This window comes from Camelus bactrianus, chromosome 25 (assembly GCF_048773025.1).
Source record: "Camelus bactrianus isolate YW-2024 breed Bactrian camel chromosome 25, ASM4877302v1, whole genome shotgun sequence".
Lineage (NCBI taxonomy): Eukaryota > Metazoa > Chordata > Mammalia > Artiodactyla > Camelidae > Camelus > Camelus bactrianus.
The window spans coordinates 38,200,491-38,222,032 of NC_133563.1; the positions used below are offsets into that span (position 1 = coordinate 38,200,491).

Genomic DNA, 21,542 nt, shown 5'->3' on the forward strand with positions numbered 1-21,542 from the left:
CCCTCCCCCAGTAGGCGAGCCCATCAGTGCCTCCCGCGTGGAGCAGCGCACCAGTGGGGGCAGTCCCCCTAGTGGCCCCAGACTCGGAGGGGAAGGGGTAGGCATCAGTGTGCCGGCGATTGGACTGACAGAGGAGAGGTAAAATGTAGTCAAGTTTATTCTCCTTAAACCACAAAATAGAGTCTTTGGTCGTACAAACATCACTAGTTACAGTCTTGCCAAGAGATCCGGGCTGGGGAGGGGCAGTTAGTCAGTGGCCAGAACTCCTGAGGGGATCTCTCTTTAAAATGCTAACAGCCAGGTTAAAAGACTCAGGGCAAGGGCCCTGTCGGAGCTGGCAGGGCCCCCACCCCTAGTTGGGGCGGGGGTACCCCGACCCTCTAGGAAGGCACCGGACCCAGGCCCCGGCGCCCTGGTCGAATTGCGCGGCGGCTGCTGCACAGTGTCACCTCCTCAGGACCAATGGCTCCTGGAGAGGGCCTGCCCAGAAGCACCATGGCCACCTCTCCATCCTCCTCCAGCAGACCTGGTGGGCAGGGGCGAGTGAGCTGATGGGCCCAGGCACTCTGGGAGCACCCCCGGGTGAGGCCTGCCAACTCACCAGGGCTCGGAGATGGTTCCAAGGATCTCAGCTCCTCGGCAAAGTCTGGGGACTGTGATGGGGAGAAGGGCTGGTCAGGGCTCCACCACAAACCTGCCTGAAACCACCCACGGGACCTGGGTGGGTCCCTGCTGAGCCCTGGCTGGAGGAGGGGAGGTAGGTGGGACAAGGCTGGGTGACAGGCACAGCGGAAAGGGGACAGGAGCTGGCCGGGGATGTCCTGCAGAAGGGCCAGGAGAGCCCAGTACCTGCATGTCATAGACAGGCCTGGAAGAAGGCAGGGCTGCAAACGCCCTGTAGTCAAACTTCCTCCCAGACAAGGCCTTGCAAGGACAGCGTGAGGAGAGAGGCAGAGAGTGTAAGAAGGAGAAGGGGTGGACAGTCTAGGTCCCTGCCCCCCCGCTGGGGGAGGGGTGCAGGGAAGGGTGACAGCTGCAGGCTTCTCACCAAGCGTCCTGGAGAGGTGCCGGTCTGGGGACTGAGGTCTGGAGGGACAAGAAGTGGGTGTCAGGAGAGGTCCTCGCTGCAGGCTGAGCTCTGCCCCCCACCCCTACCCCAAACACACACGGACCTTCCAAGGGGGTGGGTGAAGGGGTGGGTGCAGGCGAGGGGGCCTCGGCCAGGCGCTCCAGGGGCCCACGCTTGCTGCGGCCCTCCTGGGACTTGCTGAGGACCATCTGTGCGCGGAGGGCATCCTGCTCCAAGGACTTCATCCTGCAGAGGAGAAGGGCGGGCTGGGCTGGGCAGGCCAGGGACGGGCGCAGGTGGCTCGGGTCAGGCGGGTGCAGGTGGGCCTCACCTGGCTGCCCTCCACAGTGCACGCTTCTCTGCCTCCAGGGCGCGGCGCTCGGCGGGGGACAGGGCCCGCTCTGGGACGGGCAGCTCGGGGCTCTGCACGCGCAGCCGCTCCTGGTGGCGCCGCTCGGCTTTGGCTGTCCGCACCGGGGCGCAGCCTCCCTGCAGCGGAGGGGACGAGGGGCCGAGCCTGGGCCGGGCAACAGGACAGGAGGGCCGGGTGGACTGGGTGCCAGCACCAGCGGCTGGAGGGGAAGATGCTGGGGCCGGCCCCTCACCCCCCTCACCCTGCGGCAGGGCCCTGGCCAGCCCAGGACGGCTCCTCCTCGGGCTCCTCGTCGTCGGGGGCCTCACCGTCCGGGGCAAGCCCTGCGTCTGCCGCTGCCACCACCTCGCGCAGCATCTGCGCCCTTTTCTGCTGCAGCTTTCGAGCTGGGGGGAGGGGTGGGTCAGGCCTGGAGCCAGTCCCCTCACCCTCCCTGACCCCTCTGCACCCTGCGCCGCTCACCTTCCTCCTCCTGCATTTTCCGCAGGTCGTCGGCACCCACCAGTGACACACGCTTAGGGGGTCCCTCGACCTGGGGCACCCGCACCTCCAGCTCAAAGTACTTCTGCCGCTCCCGGAAGGACAGCTGCTCCGGGGAGGCCGAGGGCCCAGGCGTGGGGAGCTGGGGGGAGCAGGCCCTGAGACCTGGTCCCTGGGGTCTCGCACACCCACGGGCACAGGCAGCAGGGGCCAGGCGGGCTGCCCACCGCGTACCTGGGCAGGGGCGTCCTGGGGCGGGTGCAGGCCGGGCACGGCAGCGAAAGTCCTGTAGGCCTGCTTCACGCTGGCGGGCAGCTCGTCCGGGGAGGGCGGGGAGGGGGACTGGGGGCCAGGGCACACATGAGCGGTGCTGGGACAGCTGTCCAGGCTGCAGCCACTGCCTACCCACCCACCAGCTGTCCTTGCTGACTGCCTCCACCCCCCCCAGCACCCCTCGGGGGTCAGGCCACTCACGGGTTGGGGATCACCTCTGCCCCTGGGGGCCGGGGAGCCCCTTGGCCAGGCCTGAGCCACTGGCTGGATCACCCCAGGTTTTGTCTGCAAAGGGCAGGTGCAGGGGCCAGAGGGAGGAATCAGGGGTTCAGGTACAGGGGTGTGGGGGATGGTGAGGAAAGAAGAGAGAGATGGAGCCGAGGTGGGCGGCTGGGGAGGGTGCCAAGGGTGTGAGGCCAGCATGCACCCATCTGCCGTCTACCAGGAAGGGGCAGAAGCTGGGAGCTGGGCTCCAAGCTGGCACAGCCAATGCCCACTGTGTGGCGAAGGCAGGGTGCCCATGGCCTGGCCCTCCCCATGCAGCAGAATCAGGAAGCTTCCGCAGGCAGCTGGGGCGTGGGGGCAGGGCAAGCTGGCCCCCAGGGACTCAAGGACAAGAGGGTGGACGGGGTGAGGCAGCCCTGACCACCCAGCCCCATTAGCCCAGGGGTCTCCCCACCCACATCACCAGCCAGCTCTGGCCAGGAAGGTGCCCACGGGCTGTGCCCTCCAGAGTGATGAGTGGTGGCTGGGGGGAGGTGCTGCACCTCCCCAGAGCAGGTGCTGCATACGGGCGCCCCCTGCACAGTCCTCCACCCTTCCAGGGTGCACTCACTTGCTGGTGGCCAGGGGAACAGGGAGCCTCGGTCATCTTCCCTCCAGTTGCCCCAGAAGTTACCTGGAGGAGCCAGGTAGGAGTCGGGGTGAGGGTGTGGCAAGGCTGGGGCCCCAGGAGGACTGGAGCGAGGTGCTTGTCCTCTCCGCCGGGGGACATCCCCAGAGAGGCCTGGATGATGGCATGAAGGGCTTCTCCCGGAAAGGCCATGGCCTGGAGCCATGGCTCTCCCCGCCCCCACAACTCAGGGGGGCATCTGCCCCCACCACCCCCAGCCCGGGCTGAGCAGCCTGGTGGTGTCCCTGGCAGTGGGCTGCTGCCACGGGGGTAGCTAGAGCTTCTGGTGAGAGATGAAGACAGACCAAGATGAGGCAGAAGAGAACCATGGAGGGAAGGCCCAGGGGCAGAGGTGGCCCCGGGCTGAGGACCCCCATGAACACTGCTGCCAAGATGCCAGGGAGCAGCCGGGCTGGCGGGCTTTTCCACAGCGGAGCTGCGGCCCTCAGAAGTACATGAGCCAGGGGGCCCCCCGACTCCTGCCAGCCACAGCTATGTCCCTTTTTGGTCACAGGACACTGGGCCCTCACCCCTCCTGAGGACTTCCTGCTCTGACTGGTTTGTGACCAAGGAAGGGAGGGTCTGCACCAAAGCCCCTGAGCAGGCTCCGTTGACCCCCAGGCCCCATCTGGCCCCTCACGGCCTCCCTGCTCGTCTGAGGCATGCACTCAGCACAGCCTCCCTTCTGTGCCTCCCAGAGGCCCCTCAAGCACTCATGGTCCTGCGGGCACACCCTCTGGGAGGGGTGATTTCCATGTCCCAGAGGAATGAGAACTTCCCGTCTCCAGTCTAGCGTCCCCCCACCAGGGGCCTCCCCAACCCTGGTCCACGGGGCTCCTCACAGTGGCTCCAGTGCAGCCTCCCCACAGTAGCTGTGCCCAGTCCCCCCAGGACCCCTGATGGCTCTGCTGGTCTCTAGCTGCCTCCTCCTCTAGTCCTGTCCCAAGCCTCTGGGCCCATTTAGCCCCCTCTGCTGCCCAGCCTGCCTGGTGAGTCTAAGGACAACAGAGGGGAGGGGCCCAAGGCCTTCCCAGAAACCAGCCCTGCCTGCTCTGTGCCTCTCGACCCGGGCTCTAAGGATGGACAGCAGCACCTGCATCGTGGCTTGGACTGAAGATTACGGGGATGAGACACAGCCCAGGCTGGGAGGTGGCGCTCCAGGGAAGGCGCCCTGCCTCTCTGCTCCTCCAGACCCCGCCCCACCTGAGGACCCTCCAAGGGCCTCAGCCCTCACCCTGGGGGCAGGACCTGGCAGAGCCACCGGGAAGCTCTGGTCTGCAGGGTCGCAGGGGAAGGCAAGGTTGTAAGACCGGGGCAGGGGTGTGACACTCAGGGACTGACCCTCTGCACACTGCTAGTGCTGGGTGTGGCGGCCACGGCGCGGCAGTCCAGCTTTAGGCTCTCTGGGCTCCGACCCTGGGGAGCAGAGTAGACACAGGGCTACAGGGCTGTGTCTGCCACCGAGTGTGGGGCGGGCAGCTGTGAGGGGTGTGGAGTGGGCAGTGGGGGTCTGGGACATGGCTGCCCACGACCCCTCGGGCTGCATCCACCTCTGCCGTGCCCCAGTGGGGTGGGGAGGGGACAGCCAGACCTCAGAGCCACAGGCCCGTGTGTGGAGAAGCCCACCGGGCAGGGTAGGAGTGACCCTGACACTCACCCCAGCCTCTGGCCCCCAAGGTGGCATCTGTCCAGGCAGCTCCTTCTCCTGCGAGCAGAGCAGACAGTGGTCAGGGCCTGGCGGCCTCAGGCTCCCAGGTGCTGGGGCTGCTGGCCGCAGGTGGTTCTGACCTTGCCGGGGCCCTCGGGGCTCAGCTCCCGGTCGATGGAGGAGATGCTTTCCAGGCTGTTCCGGCGGCCCATGCCCGCTGCAAAGGGATTGGCGATGATGCCCGGGGACACCTGCAGGGGGACAGGCTGTGAGCAGTGCTGCTGGCTGCCCACGACACTGTGCCGTCGTCCTGTCTGTGACTCAGGGCAGCCACTGGCCACGTCTGCACACTGCGTGTACCACAGCAGGTTCTGGCGCGTGGCAGGATTCCGAGGCAGCGACGTTGGGCCACGGGGCAGGGAAGGCCGACCACAGACGGTCACCCCAGGGAGCAAAGGACTGACAAGGTGGGGGAAGGGGGGCAGTGGGCAGCAAAGTGCCTGCGGCACAGAGACGGACTGAGCTTTAAGTCCAAGTGGCAAGGAGAACGATGCCTCGTTTCCCACGTCAAGAAAGGCCATTTTGCATGGAAGGGCCGACCTGTGGTGCTGACTTAAGTGAGAAGCACAATGTGAACACGTGCTCTTCCTGAGATACAGAGATGATCACGGACGTGAAAGTGCACACACTCACGCGTGACCCCAGCCCCTGAGAGCTGCTGAGGCCACCCAGGGTCCGGACCTCGGCTTCTAAATATCACTTTCCACCAAAGGAACTAGTGCTCCTTGGAGAAGCTGTTGGAAAGTATGAGACGACCCTGACACCTTGTTGTGCCAAAAAGTAAATGGCTCAGAGGAAGGTGGATCGTGTTAACAGGCCCCAGGGCCAGCCAGAAGCCCCTCTCATCAGCCAACTCTGGGATAACTTGAGCCCCAAGATCAACAGCAAGTCACGAACTGTCACCCATGAAAAAATGGAAGCTGGCAAATCTACGGTAAGGGAAGAAGGGGAAAGTGCAGGGCAGGAAGCCACCTGGCATGCCTGGAAGGAGCAGTGGGGAGGGCGCCCGACGGCACCGGGCGCGGAGGCGAGAGCAGCGGGGCCGACGCTGGCGTGGGGAGCCTGATGCGGACGGCTCGTCTGCCCTCAGAGCACCTCCCACGAGGCACTGTGAACGCTGCATCAGGACCACCTGGACACCCTCGTGGCGATCGCCACTGATGGGACACATCACCAGCCGTGCATCCTGGCGGGAGGCCCCTGGAGGCAGTGTCACTCCTGTGACAACCCTGCCAAAAATACATCCACTGAAACATGTCCTGAGGAAACACTAGACAGATCCCGCAGCGACAGGCTGTGCTCGTCAGACGTTCACGGTCAGGCAGCCACGGCAGCTGGACAGCCGCGTGCCCGACCGCGCTCTGGCTCCAAAGGCGCCGCAGGCGGGATGCATGCGGGGCTCTGGAGGGGAGTTTCTGGAGGCTGTTCTTGACGCTATTCTCCAAGTTTACAATTATTTTATGCATTTGCTTACATTTCTCAAGAAGAGACAATGGCAGGATAAACCAAAACTGAAGCGGGTGGCGGCCTGTGAGGGCGCAGAGATGGAATGCTGGTTTGCAGCTTTGGTGTTGGGGCCACGTAAAGGTTTACACTAATAAGAAACTGGTATTTTTGAAGTCATTTCTAAAAACTGAAAACAAGTAAACCTAACTACGTCAGGTTGGCAGCAGAACAGTACAAAAGGTCATTTCAAGCAACTTAAAAACACAATTTTGCCTGTACCTCCTAACTGGACAAATCCTAAGGACACAAAGAAATGTTAAGATGCTTCTAATGGTCTTGATTTCAGTTAATACCGGTGTCGCTTTTTGGAATTATTAAGAAACCATGGTAATGTTACTTAATTTACTAAAATAACTTTCAATAGAAGGAAAAGAGACACAAATATAAAGTCAAAAAAAATCAAAACCCTATAACGTTAAATGCAAATTGAAAAATAACAGTACAAAGTCATAATTTTTCTCCTAAAAATATCCACTTCCCAGGAGCCACCTGCTGCAGAGGGCTCAGAGGCAGCGACAGGTCTAAGCCCCACACCCAGGGCCAGGGCAGGAAAGACATGGACGGCTGGTCACCCCAGAGAGCACGGACGCCCCCAAATGACAAGCGTCATGCTGGAGGGCACAGGAGGCACACGGGGAGCAGGCCGGCGCGGGTTCACAGCAACACGAGCAGCCCGGCAGCCGCTTTCGGGGTCTCTAAGGCAGCAGCGAGTTATTTAAAAACCGACAAGTGAAAGAACCAAAGTATTTATCACGCGTTTCCAGTACAAAATCTTATTTCAGATAAAAGAAAACGGCTGACAAAGAAAATTTTTTTTCTCACAGAAAAGTCTGTAGAATAACTCAAAGCAAAAGATACAGAAGTAATCACAGAAGCATTTTTCCTTCGAGCAGAAATCAAGGAAATGCTGGAAAAGAAAGGCAGTCCTGATCAAAACCCAAAAGCTGGCTCTTAGAGAAGACCATTGACGTGTACAAACCCCAGTGTGATCAGGAGGAAGGGACAACAGATAACGTGTTGTGCGGCAAGATGGCCACAGAGAAGGCAGAGGAGAGACTCCAGACCCTGCAGGCCTGGCACCAGACGCGACGGAAGCAGAGTGAGGCGGCTCCGGGGAAGCGCAGCGGCCTGCGGGTGCTGGGGCCTGACGGGAAGGCGGGTGGGGCGGCACCGTTTCCTCCACCACGACCCCCGTGAAGCAGACACTGCCCAGAGGCGGTGGCCGCAGGTGCCCTGCCGCCAGGTCTGCACCACCGACCGTGCGGGAGCCCTCAATGCGCCAGCTGAAGAGTGAGGGCAGAGCACCGGCAGCGAGGTGCCAGGGCGCAAGCTGACACGAAGACTGGTTTGCAGAAGCAGAAAGTTAGGGGAGACAGTTGCAAACCCGGATTCCTGAGTCAGGTGGGCTGAGGTTAGGAAAAATGGAGTGGGGGCCGAATCGTGAGCACCTGCCCTGCCCTGAAGGGTTGAGGAATGCGGCCCAGAGGTGCTAGGTGGATGTGTCCCGGGTAAGGGGACGTGTCCTGAGGTGTAAATGTTGCCCCCTTTTCTTTCAAGCACCAGGGCAGCCAGAGGAAGCCTGTGGGCTGAACCTCAACCCGACTTGACACAGGGCTGTAGAAAACCACCAATACAAGGACTTCAGAAAACTCAACACCCCTCTCAGAGAACAATTCTTACAACTTATAAACGGAAACAGCCCCCCAAGTTAAAAAACTGTTACATAAACTACATCCTTTAAATCGGCAAAGTCACGGGCCACCAGCCCCCATGGCAGAGCGCCCTGGCAGGACCGGAGGGGAAAGCAGCCACCACTCAGGCTGAGGAGCCTCCATGAGGAGGTCAAACAGCCTCCCTGACCAGACCCAGTAAGAAAAGACGAGCCAGCCAGGAGTGTGCCTAGTGGGAAGCCGCACAGTCACAGAACCCTGAAGCCAAAGCTGATTCCTGAGCCCCAACCGACTTTCGTGAGGGAATTTAGCAGGTCCATTTGGAAGAAAAAACACATGAAAATAGACTAACACTTTTCAAAAGGAAAAAAAATGTGGGTGACTTCACAGGGTGGGTGTTAAAACACTCTAAAGCGGCAATACTGAAGACAGTAGCGTCAGCCCAAGATCGAGCCCAGCTCCCTGGGGCCACATCCTGGGACACAGGAATTTGGATCTGACCCACAAGGAAGTCACATTTTTCCCAAACCAGTGGGAGGATGACAGATGACCTAGTGCATACCACTGGGACCCAAACTCCACTTGCCTGAAAAGCAACTCCAGGTGGATTACAGAGCTACATGACTTTTGAAAACACACACAAGTACCAGAAGAAGACCCGGGACGGTGCTCCGCCAGCCTCGCAGCCGGGAAGGTTCCCGCACAAAAGCCAGATCCGGAAGTCGCAACAGAACAGCTGAGAGGACCTGATTCACAGGAACCGAGATTTCTGTGACCCCAGAGAGACCACTCTTACAAAGTGAAAGTGGCAAAAACTACAAAAAGACTGACCCTCACAACGCAGAGGAGGAACTGCAAGTCACACGGTGAAGGACAAACTCCCAAAAGGAAGAGGACGGGGAGAAGACGGCGCTGCCTGCCGGGCCCTCCGAGGACAGAAGTTGGCGCCTCCCCAGCCCCGCCCAGCGGCACAAAGACGGGCTCCTGAGCCGGGGGCCCAGCACAGACACAGCAGGTCGAGCAGCGCCCTGCGGAAGGGCCGGTGAACTCGGGGAAGCCGGCCCCCGCCTCGGGGCCGCCTGAGACCTTCACAGTGAAGTTGTGCTCACTTTCTCTCTGTAAATAAATGGCTTTAAAGTAAGTAAACTTACCAAGTAAAACACTTAAATATACATTGTGAATAAGTAAGCAGAAGGCAAAACTTTCCCTGGGGACCTACGAGCGATTCCTCCCGGAAGCCACAGGGCTCCCTGTGCGGAGGGGGGTGCGGGCACGAGAGGCAGCTCGGGGCAGCCTGGGGCCCAGGAGTGAGGCCTCCAGCCCAGCTTCTAGCCCTGGAGCAAAGGGCATGAGTACAGGCCCCTCCCCGTCCGGGAGGTGACACACACAGCCAGGGTGGCCCTGCCCTGGCGGTACAGGGACAGGCAGGCAGTAAGTCACCATCCAAAGATCTACTGCAGGCCAAGCAGAGGTGGTTGTCCAGCAAGGACCCCCTCAGGACAGCGCTGGCGGCCACTGAATGCGATGAACCCTCGGAGGCCCAGGCAGGCCGCAGGCAGAGGGCTCCCAGAACAGCAGCGCAGAAGCCGGAAGAGAGCGGGACAGCGCCACCCTCTGGGCAGGGGCGATGCTGGGGCGGAGGCCTGGTTTGCCCAGGACACAGACCTGGCCGGGCACCAGGCCTCCACAGCCCAGGCAGCCAGCACTCTGCCCAGGGGGCTGGGAGGGCGGATGGCCACGGTCCCCCACACGCCCACCCCGGCTTCTGCTTTGGGATAGGCGGTCCTGCCCTGGCTGCGAGCCCCCTGCTGAGGGGCCGCCAGAGAGAACAGGACAGAGACCGAGCAAGCTGGGTGGGGCCCCTGCATCTCTTTAGCCAGTCTGAGGGCCCCGGCCTGGCTGTGTGCCTGGCTCTGAGCCACCCTGCTGGGCCTGGCGGCCTCGCTGTACAGACGCCACTCCCCGGAGAGAGCTGGCTCAGCCTTTTCCTTCTAGACTAACCACAGCGTCTGTGCCCCAGCTTTGTCCCACCTGGGCCAGAGCCTCCGTCCACACCCACAGCTCCGAGCCGCGGCTAGCTCACAGCAGCTGAGAGCTTCCCAGGCTCAGAGGCAGAAAGGCTTGGCTGTACCGGCCTCGTGCCAGTTCACCGAGACCCTGCCAGGCCATGCGGGGTGCAGGGTCCAGTCCCTGCAGCAGAGCTCCGGCCGGGGGGGGGGGCACTGACCTCGGGAGGGGCGGCGGTGCTGGTGTCAAAGCCGTCACAGACGAGCACGGTCAGGCTGTCGCCCACGCTGCGCAGCAGCTGCACGGCCTCGCCGTGAGTCAGGCCCAGCAGGCTCTGCTGGTTCACCTCCAGCAGCCGCAGCCCCACCCGCAGGCGGCCGTCACGCCCGGCCGCTCCCGCGGGGCTCACCTGCCGGAGACACAGGCCTCCCACCTGAGGACCAGCCCAGGCCCCTGGGCCCCCCTCCCCCTGAGAGTCCCAGCGGGGTGGGGCTGGCTGTGGCGGGACGCCCACCTTGGAGATGAAGATGCCCTCGTCTGTAGGGTCACAGGGGTTCCCTGCGTGGCCCTTGGCGCCCCCACGGATGCTGATGCCCAGTTTCTCCCCAGGGGCCTTCTGGATACAGAGCTCCCGCATGCCCGGGGGGGGCGGGTCCCTCCGCACAAGCAGGACCAGCTCCAGACAGGGCCGGAGCAGGGCACTGACAGCTTCCTGGTGTGTGGCCTCCCGCACATCCTGCCCGTTCACTGCCAGGATGCGGTCCCCGACCCGCAGGCCACTGCGTGCAGCCAGGCCCCGCGGGAGCACCTGTTGCGGGAGAAGGGACAGAGTCCAGTGGGCTGGGGGCCTTGCCCTCCCCTGTGCTGGGGCCAGGCCCTCTGTGCAGAGATGTCCGTGGGGCCCGCTCTACCTTGGAGATGAACACACCAGGCTCCTGGACGCCAAATGGGTGGCTGGAGTGGTCAGAGCCCCCGACGATGCTGAGCCCCAGGGGGCCCCCGGCTCTCGGGAGACAGACCTCCTGGGGACATGGAGGGGCATGAGGGGCAGCTGGAACAGGCCTGCCAGAGCGGCAAAGGCTCACTTCAAACCCAGAGGGGGTGTGGGACCAGTGCGCCGCAGCTGAGCCCTCAGTGGTGGGGACACCATCCTGGCCACTGCAGGGAGCCCATTTTGGGGTACACAGGAGACCACAGGGGAGGAGGCCTGCTATGGAACAAGGCCCTGGTGCCCCAGAGCCTGAGAGGAGAGGACACGGGTACTCGCCTTCCCACCCCTTGGGGCTAGCGCCTGCACCTGGAGCTGTGCGCACAAGGGAAAGGGGCTGGGGTCTTACCTCCACTGGGTACGGCCCCTCCAGGGCAGCAGCCAACAGAGTAGGGGCCAGCCTCAGAGGCCCAGGCTCCCCAGGGGTGGCAGCGACCCCAGGAGTGGCAGCGGCAGTGGGGGGCAGGGGGGAATGTGGCGGGGGGCTGGGAGGGAGGGGCCCCCCGGCCTCCCGTTCCAGCAGCAGAGCGATGGTGGGGGAGGCGGCAGTCAGCAGGGAGACGGCGTGGTCGTGCCTGGCCTCCGTCACGTCCACCCCGTTGATCTGCAAGAGTGCTGCCAGTCAGGAGGCCCATGGGGCAAGTCGGGTGGACAGGCGCTGGGTGGGCCCCACTGCCCCACTGGCCCCACTCACAGAAAGGACGCGGTCGCCAACTTGCAGGGTGCCCGCTCGGTGGGCGGCGCCCCCCTCAGCAATTCGTGAGATGAAGATGCCCTGCAGGGGAGAAGGGAGAAGAGGGCATCCTGCAGGCTGGTCCTGGCCCTGCACCCCCACATCCGCCCTGCCCATCACCTCACCCCGTCGCCGGCACGGTAGGGTGTGGAGCCTTTCCCTCCAGCGATGCTGAAGCCCAAGCCCTTCTCGCTGCGCACCAGGCAGGCCACGTGGCGCTGGCGGAGGGGCCTGGGGGGCTGGGGCTGGGGCAGGGGCAGGCGCAGGCCGCCTCCCCACCGCTCCCGGGGGCTGTAGTCATCCTCAGGCCGCAGAGGCGTGATGGTAACCGCGTTCTCAGGCTCCACCATGCGCTCCCGCCACAGCCACATGTGCACAGTGGTACCTGCCCCACGCAGAGCCTCCACGGCCTGCTGGTGCTCAGCGTCCTGCAAGGCCACGCCATTCACCTGGCAACACGGTACTCATCAGGGCAGGCAGGCCCCTGCACAGGTGTGCAGGCAGAGCAGGGGACGGGCCACAGTTGGCGAGAACAGGTCAACATCCACACCTGTGTCCCCTGTCCTAGAGACCCTGCCACCTGCCCCTCACTTGAGCAGTCCCTTATCTGAGCAGCCCAACAACCGAGGACGCTGGAAGTTTCTGAGTTTCTGACCCCACGCCTCCACCCCGACCCACTCAGCAAGACCCTCCAGCTGCTGGGGTGCAGCGGGTCCTCCACAGCAGTTAGGACGGAGCGTCAGCCCTGCCTGGCCCTGCAGCCCCATCCACCACCCCCTCCCAGTCCTGTGGGAAGGGCGCGTGGCCTCTAGACCCTGTCCTGGGATGATGGCTGTGCACACAGGCAGGTGGCCTCCCACGAGTTCCCTGACACACTTGCTGGCGCTGGGCGATCAGGTGCCCAGGCAGGGGCTCCAGGGCAGGAACTCCCACCAAACCGTCACAGGTCTGACCACCTCACAGTCTGGCCCTCAGGAGCGCCTCCCTCCTGGAGACCTCTGCTGCCGGCAAGGCCAGCGCCCACCCTCCCAGGCCTGTGCCCAGATGGGGTCTCTCCCTCAGGGGCTGGCATTCTGGCATCCTGCACCTCTGGCTCCATGCCTCGCCTGGGGTCCAGGGCTCGGGGGTTGGAAAGGAGGGGCTGGGCCCCCACTTTCTGCAGGGGAGGCAGTCGAGCACCCGACAGCCAGGACTGTGAGTGCCCGAGGGCCCAGTGCTTCCCTCAGACGGAGGAGGCTGGGCGTGCTGACTCACCTCGAGGAGCTTGTCGCCTACTCGGACCCCAGCCCGCGCCGCAGGGCCCTCCTCAGACACCCGAGAGATGAATATACCCTAGATGACAAACCAGAGATGAGGCCCACAGTGATGGCAGTGATGGCGGAGGGGCCTCCACCCCACCCTTCTGGGGGGCCCTTGGCAGCTGTGAGGACCAGAAGAGCCCCAGCCGGGGCCGTGAAGACGCCCAAGTGTGTGGGCAGAGTAGCAGCGGGCCCTGGGTGCTCAGAGAGGTTGTGCTCGGGCTGCTGGGGGCCCCAGGTGTCAGGAAGCTAGAAGGTACAGGTCAACCTCCAGAAAAGCCTTCTGACCCCAAACCCAGCACAGAGGCAACCAGGAAAGGAGAGGAGACTGAGGGAGACAGCGGGCGCAGCTTGTCCTCCAGCCCTGACCCCGCAGAGGTCAGCCCCAGGGTGGCAGCCAGTGCCCTGAGGAGGGCCAGCCCCGGCACTCAGGCGTGGGGGCAGGAGAGTGGAGTCCCCAAGGAACAGTGAGCCATGAAGTTCAAAGGTGCCACCCAACGGCCCTCAGAGCCACGAAGAGCCTCGTGGGAAGTGGCACGGCCAGGACGGGTGGGCGGGCAGGCCTCACCTCGTCGTCTCCCTTGTAGGGGGTGGAGCCCCTGCCGCCTGCGATGCTGATACCCAAGCCCCCTGTCTGCCGCACAATGGTGAGGGTCAGCTGGAAACAGAACAGACAGGCAGTGTCCAGGGAGGGCCAAGAGGGGCAAGGGCTGCCTGCGGACTCAGTGGGAGACAGGGAGGGCCCAGTCCTCGCCAGGGACTGCCTGTCTCCAGGGTGGCTCGGGCACCAAATGACCTGGATGGGGTGGGCGTTGTTGGGGCGCAAGGGAGTACAGCCCGGAAGGAGTGCCTGCCTGTGGGGCATGAGGCTCAGGCCCCTGCCTCGCAGACGGGCTGCCTTTCAATCCCGGGGCATCACAAGGTGGGCAGGTGGGAAATGACCAGTACCCCTGCTGAGGTTGGCTGCCCCTGCCTGGAGGCCAGGATTCTGACCCCACCCATCTGTGCTGGAGGGCCAGCGGGTGCCCCAGGCCCCCAGCTCTACGGTGGTGAGCAGAAGCTCTTGCGGGAGGTGTGCACAGGAGTGCGGGGAAGCCAGGCCAGCAGCAGCTGAGGTTCAGAGCACAGAGCAGCAAGCGAGTACAGACCTCTTCCTCCTCAATGCGAGCGGGCTCTATCAGCAGGTTATTGGCCTGGTCAAACGACACCCCCTGTTAGGACGGGACCAGCAAGGGCATGCAGGTGAGCCGCCGCCCGGCCCCGCCACCGCCTCACCCAGCCCTGCCACGAGCAGGAGAAAGAGAAAGGACCACACCAAGCTCCCACAGCCTGAGCGCTGGGCCTTCCCTGCCTGTGCCCAGCGCTACTCCCAGGCACAGGCTCCCCTCCAGTCTGTAGGCCTGGCTGCCGCAGCCGACCTGCCAAACAGGGCAGGCTTGGCCGGTCACAGGTGGGCCCCACGGTGGGCTGAGCCCGGGCTAGGTTGTCCTGGTTTTGGACGTGCAGGTCCCCTCAGCGGACCTGGCATCGCGCTGTCCATGCTCAGGGCGGAACTGTTGATGTGTCGGAGACACGGGTGCTGTGGGGGCGGGGCGTCCCAGAGAGCAGGCAAGACCCCGGGGGGCCCACGAAAGCCACCAGAGGACCAGGGAAAGGTCATGGGCAAGGGCCCCCCAGTTGGCCTGAAGGCAGCCCTGAAGAGAGCCAGAGAAGGCGGAAGAGCCTGGACAGAGGCAGTGGCTGCCAGACCCCCAGGACAGGGCTACAGGGCCAGCAGGGAGCCCCAGCCCAGGGAGGGAGGAGGGTGGAGAACTGGGGACAGGCACCTTCCTCGCCAGCTGATGTTAGGACACTGGCCTAAAGTGTTGCCTGAGATCCATGCCAGCGTGGACCAAGGGGCCTGGGCAGACTGGCTCAGGCAGGCACGTGGGATTAGACCCACCTTGACAGAGGGTGCAGAGGCCACGGCCTCCTCCTCCTTCTCCTCTTCCTCCTCCTCGGCTGCTGTCGCTGCCTCTTCCTCCGCAGCTTCATCTTCCTCGTCGTCATCCTCCTCCTCTGCGCGAGGGGCCCAGGGCGTGTGTGGCCCGTTGTGCCAGCCCCCAGGCACTCCCGGGCCCTCACAGCCGGGCCGTGTCCCCTGCAGCAGGGCCGCAACTGCCTCAGGCTGGGGCAGCTTCGAGACCTTGAAGTGCTTCTTGTAGTGGGGCGTGTCCTTCCGGATGAGCCGCTGTCTCCCGCCCGGCAGGGGCCAGGGGGCCTCCAGCTGCCCCTCCTCACTCTCACCATCCTCCGGGGGCAGCAGCAGCGTGTCTTCTGCAAAGCGCACTGTGGGCTGCGAGAGGCTGAGGGTGAGGCGACTGCCAAGCGCACCCCACCCCGGGGCCCAGGGAGGTCCCAGTGAGCAGTGAGCGGGGGGTGGCACACAAGGGCTGAGGCTCCCTGCTGCTTGAAGATCAGGAACAGGGCCGGATCAACAAGGGGCACAGAGCGGGTCAGCTCAGAGAAGAGGGAGGTCGAGGAGCCAGAAGGTTCTTCCTGCTCCACGGGCTGTGTCCTCAGCAGTGCAATGCCGGGGACCCCATCTGGGCCAGGAAAAAGGTCCCTGGGGGCTCTGGAAATAATTCCAAGGGGGACGTGTGGTGGTGATGGATGTTGGAGGGCACGGCCCACAAGGCTGGCTAAGGGGTGGATTTCCTCACCCCTGCTGGGGCGGCAGGGCTCTGCACCCACCTGTGCAGCCCATCTGCACCTCGACTGGTCCTGACCACACACCTGATCAGGCAGGGGAGGAGCAGGGACGGCAGGCCCCACCCTTGGGTGAGCAGACCCCAAGGCCAGCCTCACCTCCTCGTAGGTCTCCTCTGTGACCTCCTCCTGGGCGGCTGGCAGAGACTCCTGCTGGCTCAGCCCCTCCACCTCGGCCAGAAGGCCCTCAGGCTCACCCTGGGAGGCTGTGCTGGCAGACAGGTGCGACTCCACACTCAGGCCAGACTCGGCGCTCAGCCTCTTCTCCTGTGGCGGGGTCGGGTGGTGGGTCAGACCACACACCAGGGGGCCTCACACGACAGGCTGCTCATCCCTGGGCATCCTGCTGCCTGACCATAGCACTTCATCTGCTCACCCCTCCCAGCTGCCGCCACCCTACAGGGAGCTGGATCTGTGCTCAGCCCTCAGGGACACGCTCTGACCCACCCCAAGGGAAGCCATGCTCCAGCAAGCAGCTATGGGCACACACAGCCACCGTCCTGTGGGGCAGTGTGGCCCCTCGAGGATCTCTCTGAAAAAAATCCCAAGAACAGGGACTGACTGGGTTCTCAAGATGACGCCGACATGAGAAAGGCCACGCACCGTAGACACGAGCCCTGCCACTTGTCCCCCAGGCCCCAGGTGCCCTGCTGCACCCCAGAGGCCCTGAAGCTTCTGTGGGCCCTGCTGCCAGAGCTTCAGAACAAGCAGACATGGACCTGCCTGTCTCTGGCCCCAACCCCCTTCACAGAGGCCGATGGCGTGGGCACCAGAGGAAGAGGCCAGCCCACAGCCCAGATCTCCAGCCCCCCTGCCGCTGAGGGCACAGCTGACCCACACGTCCACATCACAGGACCCCCGTGTCTGCCCAGCACCCCTCAGAGGTGGCCTGCTCTGCAGGAGGACATGGGGCAGTCGGCCCTGAGCCCCCCAACCCCTATGCCCACACTGGGCATCTGAACCCTGCCCCCAGCCCAGGGATCCCTAGTGGGGAAAGCCTGCAAGGCGGGAGTCCCTCTGATGGCCCTTGGGTCCCCATAGGCACCTCCTCTGAGGGCGGGGGTGAGGGCGAGGGCGGCCCGGGGTCAGGACTGCAGGAGGCGGCTTCGTTCCGACGCTCCACACCCCTCTTCATCACCTTGAGCTCACTGGGGTGAGGCGTAGCCCGACGCTGCAGCCCCTGCAGCGGGCACAGGGGTGAGGGGCGGGGCAGGGCAAGGGTCCACTGGGGTGGGAAGAAGGCAGCCAGTCCAGGCACCGCACCCACCCATACCCGTTTCTCTGTGGCGGCTTCCTCGGCATCCTCGTCGCCTGCAGGAGCTTCCAGGAACTGGATGACACTGACGCGGCTGAGCGGGGCATCACTCCAGCTCTCTGAAGGGCTGCTCCGCTGCCCCGGGTCCTCTGCGGAGGCACGTGTCAGAGGGAGCCCCAGAGTCGCCCGAGGCTGTGCCCACCCTGGGTGGCCCCCACCTGGACCTACCAAGGCTGGGCGGGGGCTGCTGGGGCAGCAGATAGCAGGTGAGCACCTTCTCGCCCGTCTGGGCATCATCCTCAGTCTGGAAGCGGAGCATGGGCTGCGCCTGATTCTCAGCCAGCCACAGGGCCTTCAGGTTGAGGTGCGTGAGCGCGAACGGCAGACTCTGCAGCCTGCAGGCCAGTGGCGCGGTCAGCCGAGGGGCCGCACAGGCGCCGTCAGCTCCGCAGACCGCGGCAGGGCGGGCGAGTGCTCACCGGTTCCCGGCCACGTCCAGCACGTGCAGCTCGGCCGTGCGGGCGAGCTCGGGCGGCAGGACAGCCAGCCGGTTGTCCCTCAGGGAGAGGACACTGAGTGCCACACAGCCTCCAATCTCAGGGGGCAGCACCTCCAGGCGGTTCCGGTCCACGTTGAGGTTGGTCAGCTTGGTCAGCTTCCCCAAGGAGTGGGGCAGAGCCTGGCCGAGAGCAGGGAGGGTGAGAGAGCGGCTGAAGCCTGCCAGGAGCGTAAGAAGGGGGATGCATCCCAGCAGATACCTAGCTCCCACCGAACAGCAGCACCCCCACCCTTGCTCTAGGTGCTGTGGGTGCCCCCCATCCTCTCTCGTCTCCTGCGCTAACTGTGAAACCAAGCCCACCGTCAGCAGGTTCTCCGTGAGGATCAGCTCAGACAGGTTCTCACAGTCCCCGATGGCCTCGGTCACCTCGCACAGACGGTTCTGGTCCACCTTCAGGATGGACAGCTGCTTCAGCTGACCTGGTGTTGAGAAGATACGGCAACAGGACTCATGGGGTGAAGCCCTGCCACCCAGACAGTGGAAACAGCCTGCCCCTCACCTGCCTCCAGCCCCTGAGATGTACAGACCCATGCTCACCCCTCCCAGCCATCCTGTTGCAAACCTGACCACATGCCCTAGCTGCTGACATCATTGTCAATCCCCAGCCGCCGGGCCCTTCTGCGCCCCACCTTCGTGCCCTCGCGAGCTCACCATCCCCAATCACCACCACAAGCTGCCTCGGCTCCTCAGACACAGCACTGGTCACCCCACCCCGGCCTCAGATTGGCTTTCCCATCCTCAGGGATTTCCCCCACAGCCTGGCAGAATAAGGGTCCTGCCCCAGGAACCTCTTCCAGGCCCAATTTTACCACCAGCCACTCCCCTCCCAGCACCCAGACCAGCACTAACCGATGCCGTCAGGAAGCCGCTGCAGCAAGTTCTGTGAAAGCAGCAGGTCAGTGAGCAGCACCAGCCCGCCGAGCTCTGCAGGCAGTGCCTCCAGCCGGTTCTCCGACACATCCAGGCACACCAGGCGCCGCAGGTTCCCGAGCTCCTGAGGGTGGGCGCAGAGGGTCAGGGAACCAATAGGTGTGAGGCGGGGGGAGCCACACCCTCACTCACCGGAGGCAGTGCCGACAGCTGGTTCCGGTCCAGCCACAGCTCACGCAGGTTGGGCAGGGCCCCCAAAGTGTCAGGCTGCAAGAACAGATAAGGACAAAGTGACGGCCAAGGCTCACCTGCCCTGCCTGGCCCTTCCCCAACCACGATGGCCCCACCCTCTCCACACCAGCACTTCCAGATCGTTGCCTCCCAGATCCAGCTGTTCCAGCTTGACCAGGAAAGACAGGGACCTGCAGAAGGAACAGAGCCGGTTCTGTCATGGCTGCACAGCATGGTCCTTGGGGCCACAGCCCAAGCTGGCTGTGAGAGGGGCTGAGCTCACTCACGCAGGCAAGGACTTGAGCAAGTTCTCCCGGAGCTCCAGGGTCACCAGGTTGGCAAGGCTGAAAGAGGTCAAGGCGGGGCGTGAGGGGAGAGGTGCAGGTGGTGCTCTGCTCCCCACCCAAGGGGGCACTTACTTGCCCACGTCTCCAGGCAGCGCCTGCAGGGATACATCGTTCAGGGCCAGATGAGCCAGGCTTCGGAGCTGAGTGAAGCCTTCAGGGAGCCTACGCCAGAGGAAGGGGAACCTCAGATGCCCAGGCCGGGGCTGAGGACCCCTCACCCCACCTCCACCCCTGCTGTGGCCACACCTACCTGGACAAGGGGTTCCCACTGAAGTCTGCAATCTCCAGGGCTTTGCAGAACTTAATGCTCTCAGGGATCTCAGGGATGTCTGCGACGGAAGAGGGGTCACCATGGAGAGAACCCACAGCCTCCAGGAACTAAGCCCTTCCTGCTGCCCTCGGACTCGCCCCCAGACCCGCCCCAGGCTCCACACCATTCCGGGACACATCCAGCTCCACCAGCTGCATGAAGTTGGCCACCTCTGGGGGCAGGCGCTGGATCTCGTTGTCACTCAGACCCAGCTTCCTCAGGTTTAGCAACCGAAAGAAGGGCTGTTGGGGGGGGGGGGCGAGGTCAGGGGTGAAGAGCAGGCAGCAGGGCCTCCCTGGTCCTCTGCCTGCTCTAGGCCACACAGGAACCCTGGTTCTGTCCCACCACCCCGGTCTGCAGTAAGAAAAGCAAAGAAACAAAAACTTGCGGGCACACCCTTTGGTTTCCGACTCCCTGACTTCTGTCACCTGGTCCGTTTACGTTATCTCAGACATGTTCCCTACCACAATGCTGCCATGTAACTGACCTAAAGTATTCAGGTCTTAGCTGACAAATCACCTCCTTTTTCTGACCCGACGAGACCCTGTTTCTTGCTTTCCACCCACCCAGCAGGTGAGCCCTCCAGGACCTGTGCTGGTTTTTGCTACTGCACCCCAGAAACCAGCCCAGCCTGAGCCTGTGACAAGAACTTGGCAAGTACCAAAAAAAATGTACAATGAAAACAACAGAGAGCCACAGGTACTCGTGGTGCTGAGTGTGTGCAGGGGCTACAGGCAATCTGTGGGAACTGGAAATGACCACGAGCAGCCCTGGTCCAAGCCCAGAGTGGAGCCACGCCCTTTGTGGTATGCAGCCCCCAGGCACTGGGCCACTTAGCACCCCATCTCCAAGAAGGAAATCCTTTTGTGATCTGCTTCCTTTAACCTCCTCTCCCAAGTGTCCTTAGAAGAAGAAAAACAAGCTGCTCGGGAAGAAACAACACACGAGAGATGAACAGGACACAAACTTGTCAGGGACAAGAACCTTAGGAGGGCTTCCCCTGCTCCCAACCCAGCACCAGGAGGAGGAGGAAGACAGACCAGACAGAAGGCTGGGTTCCCCACCTCTAGAGCGATCCAGCAAGTTCGCATCCACCAGCCACGCCAAGTTCCCCTTCCACGCGATTACCATCTGCCTGCCCCTACGGTTTTCAATCTGCAACTCCTTCTCTAGGCTGTGACCATCCCCGACCCCCGGGGGGCACCTGATGACCCTAGCCACCTGGTGCCAGCGCCAGCGATGGGTGAGGAGGGCGGGGCCTGCAGGGGTGGGGCTCTAGCCAGTAAGAACCAGCAGGGCCGGCTGGAGGCTGCGGTGTCCCGCCCGGGGCAGCGCCTGCTGAGGGTTCCGACAAGCGAGTGTCGCGGCGGGGCCAACCCTGCCGACCGCGGGCGAGGGCTGGACGGGGGACAGGTCCGAAGGCCGCTCACCTTGGGCAGCTCGCGCAGCTGGTTGGCGTCGAGGAGTAGCTCCTCCAGGCTGCGGCTGTAGCGATAGATCTCCTCGGGCACGGCCTGCAGCGAGCAGTGCCGCTTGTCCACCGACTCCACGTGCCGGTTGCAGCGCCACAGCGGGATGCACTTGAGCATGGTGCGGACGTGTGCGGGCGGGCGCGGGCTCCGGCGGCGGGCGGGGGGCGGGGCTCGGCCCGCATGAGCGCTGGGCCGGCCCGGGGCGGGGGAGGAGCGGGGGGCAGCCGAGGTGGCGGCGGCGCTGGGCCCGGCCCGCGCTCGGAACGCTCGGAACGCTCGGACCGCGGCGGCTTGGGCGGGGGGCGCGGCCCGGCCGATGCTCAGACTCTCAGCAGGCGGCGGCGGCTCCGCATCCCGCCCGGCCCACTTGGCCCGGCCCGTCCACTCGGTCTGCCGCTGTGCCGCAGCCGGAACCGCCGCCGCTGCCCGCCGGACTGCCCCGCCGACAACCGCCGGCCGCCGCGCAGCCCGCCGGGAAGCCGAGGCCCGCCCTCGCCGCCCATCGCCGCCGGGAACTGCAAACCCCACAAGGCCCCGCGGCGCCGGTTCCTCCGAGGACCCGTAGCAGTCCCGCGCATGGCCTGTCGGGAAACTCGGCTCCCGCCCCGGCGCAAGGCACGGTGGGAACTGAAGTCCGCTCAAGGCCTGAGCTCCCAGACGCCAGCGCCTCAATGGTGCCCGGGCCGAGGCCTCCTGCTGCCTCTCCCCAGGGCTGGCCTCCCGACCCCAGCCCGCCGCCCCTCCCACCGGGAT

The 21,542-nt window shown here is 64.0% G+C and overlaps 1 protein-coding gene across 17 annotated transcripts; it reads right to left on the reverse strand.

The window, feature by feature from the left end:
* Positions 1–139: 139 nt before the first annotated feature.
* On the reverse strand, positions 140–21,274 carry SCRIB (scribble planar cell polarity protein). 17 transcript variants are annotated; one of them, XM_074352710.1, is made up of 38 exons: positions 20,748–21,270; positions 19,442–19,559; positions 19,258–19,336; positions 19,080–19,169; positions 18,948–19,004; positions 18,788–18,851; positions 18,622–18,696; positions 18,409–18,553; positions 17,860–17,978; positions 17,480–17,679; positions 17,229–17,395; positions 17,019–17,149; positions 16,791–16,925; positions 15,845–16,012; positions 14,940–15,332; positions 14,146–14,208; positions 13,566–13,655; positions 12,954–13,031; positions 11,825–12,148; positions 11,661–11,741; positions 11,316–11,570; positions 10,890–11,000; positions 10,493–10,786; positions 10,199–10,387; positions 4,876–4,986; positions 4,745–4,792; positions 4,429–4,503; positions 3,031–3,093; positions 2,397–2,480; positions 2,157–2,264; positions 1,905–2,064; positions 1,684–1,828; positions 1,401–1,586; positions 1,173–1,315; positions 1,049–1,086; positions 850–924; positions 602–653; positions 140–526 (listed from the first exon to the last, which is right to left on the reverse strand). In XM_074352710.1, the coding sequence occupies exons 1-38, from the start codon at positions 20,904–20,906 to the stop codon at positions 381–383; spliced, it is 5,019 nt and encodes a 1,672-aa protein (XP_074208811.1). In that variant the 5' UTR covers positions 20,907–21,270; the 3' UTR covers positions 140–380. The 17 variants fall into 17 exon arrangements, with proteins under 17 accessions (XP_074208811.1, XP_074208807.1, XP_074208812.1 ...); XM_074352706.1 differs by having other exon boundaries at positions 2,157–2,480; positions 20,748–21,271; XM_074352711.1 differs by lacking the exon at positions 2,397–2,480 and having other exon boundaries at positions 20,748–21,269.
* Between the last annotated feature and the right edge of the window lie 268 nt (positions 21,275–21,542).